The 1,229-nt window shown below is 32.1% G+C and overlaps 1 protein-coding gene across 1 annotated transcript in view; it reads right to left on the bottom strand.

The window, feature by feature from the left end:
• LOC103609766 (putative coiled-coil domain-containing protein 144C) overlaps positions 1-1,229 on the bottom strand; it is a gene marked incomplete at its 3' end in the record, with an annotated part of 55,258 nt that overhangs the window by 10,437 nt on the left and 43,592 nt on the right. The window contains exon 8 of the mRNA XM_008594055.1: positions 995-1,165. Within this exon, the coding sequence (XP_008592277.1) occupies positions 995-1,165 (171 nt within the window). The remainder of the gene's footprint in view (positions 1-994; positions 1,166-1,229) is intronic.

Raw genomic sequence — 1,229 nt, 5'->3', positions numbered from 1 at the left:
TTTTTTTTTGGTTGTCATTTTCAATAAAAACAAGCTTTTACTGGCACTAAAACTTATTTGGAAACATTATTTAAGTAATTTATCTATTTAACTCTTCATTTATGAATGCAGCAAAAACTTCTTGGGCACACAATGCATGTCAATGACACTGCTGGTACACAGAACATGGGTTTATACTTTAGAACTTTAGAATCCAGAAGTAATAATCTGTGATTATCAATAGCTTATCTTTCTATTGTATATAAATAAAATCCTCCCATTTTCCCCACAATCTAAACAATAACTAAGTTAATACACCTGACATTTTAGAGTACCTCATAAAATCGCAGCTATTCATGATCCTGTCAAAGGCTCTGTAATAATACAGAGTGATCAAGAAAGAATTAAATTCTATTCAGTATGGACTGTTTATATCTTTATTACTTCATGAGTTAAAAATCTATGTATGATAGTTTAACTCGTATGTGAGCGTGTGCATTTTCAATTACATTAGAATATTCCATAAAACTATATATGACTAGAAGATCTAAGGACAATTATTTTACTATAAATATTTAAAAGAAAATATATGAGGCTTTCTAATACTTGGAAATGCAAACAAAATTAAATTTAATAAACGTGGCTTTCTGTACTAGATCATTTTTAATGACATACAAACATACTCTTCCCTTTTAAAATTAAGAGAAGAAAGAAAACTCCCTTGATTCCCACATTATTCTTTAGTTCTCACCCATTCTCTATTGCCTTTCACAGTAAACATTCGCTACTGAGCTGTCTACACTTAACCAATAGTCAGGTATCCATGGTGACCGTTTTTTGAAACTGCTCCTTCCTATAGTCTCTTATCCTCACCTTAATAACATTTCATCAGCAGTGATAGAATTGAGTATTCTCTTGCTTTGGCCTGCAGATTACAATACCCTGGTTTATTTCCAGAAAAAGTAATCACTGTTGACATTCCTTCACAGAAAAATAAGTAATGTATAGACCTTACCTTCCTTCATCCTGATCTATTTTACCTAAGCGGCTGTTACCATTCACTTGGAGTGGACCACCAGTTAGCAAATTGGCCTTCTCCAACATCGGTACAATCACAGAGTCTTCTGAGGTCCATATTTCTTTTTCATTTTTCTTCAATTCCATCATACTCAAGGCAGGACTGCTACTTAAAAAAATCCATTAAAAAGTCAACGTTTTCTAATAATTCTACTGACCAAGAATAAAAAACA

Source organism: Galeopterus variegatus, unplaced genomic scaffold, assembly GCF_000696425.1.
Source record: "Galeopterus variegatus unplaced genomic scaffold, G_variegatus-3.0.2 Scaffold10062, whole genome shotgun sequence".
NCBI lineage: Eukaryota > Metazoa > Chordata > Mammalia > Dermoptera > Cynocephalidae > Galeopterus > Galeopterus variegatus.
Note: the sequence above shows the minus strand (reverse complement) of the source record. Positions and strands in the feature narration are given on the sequence as shown.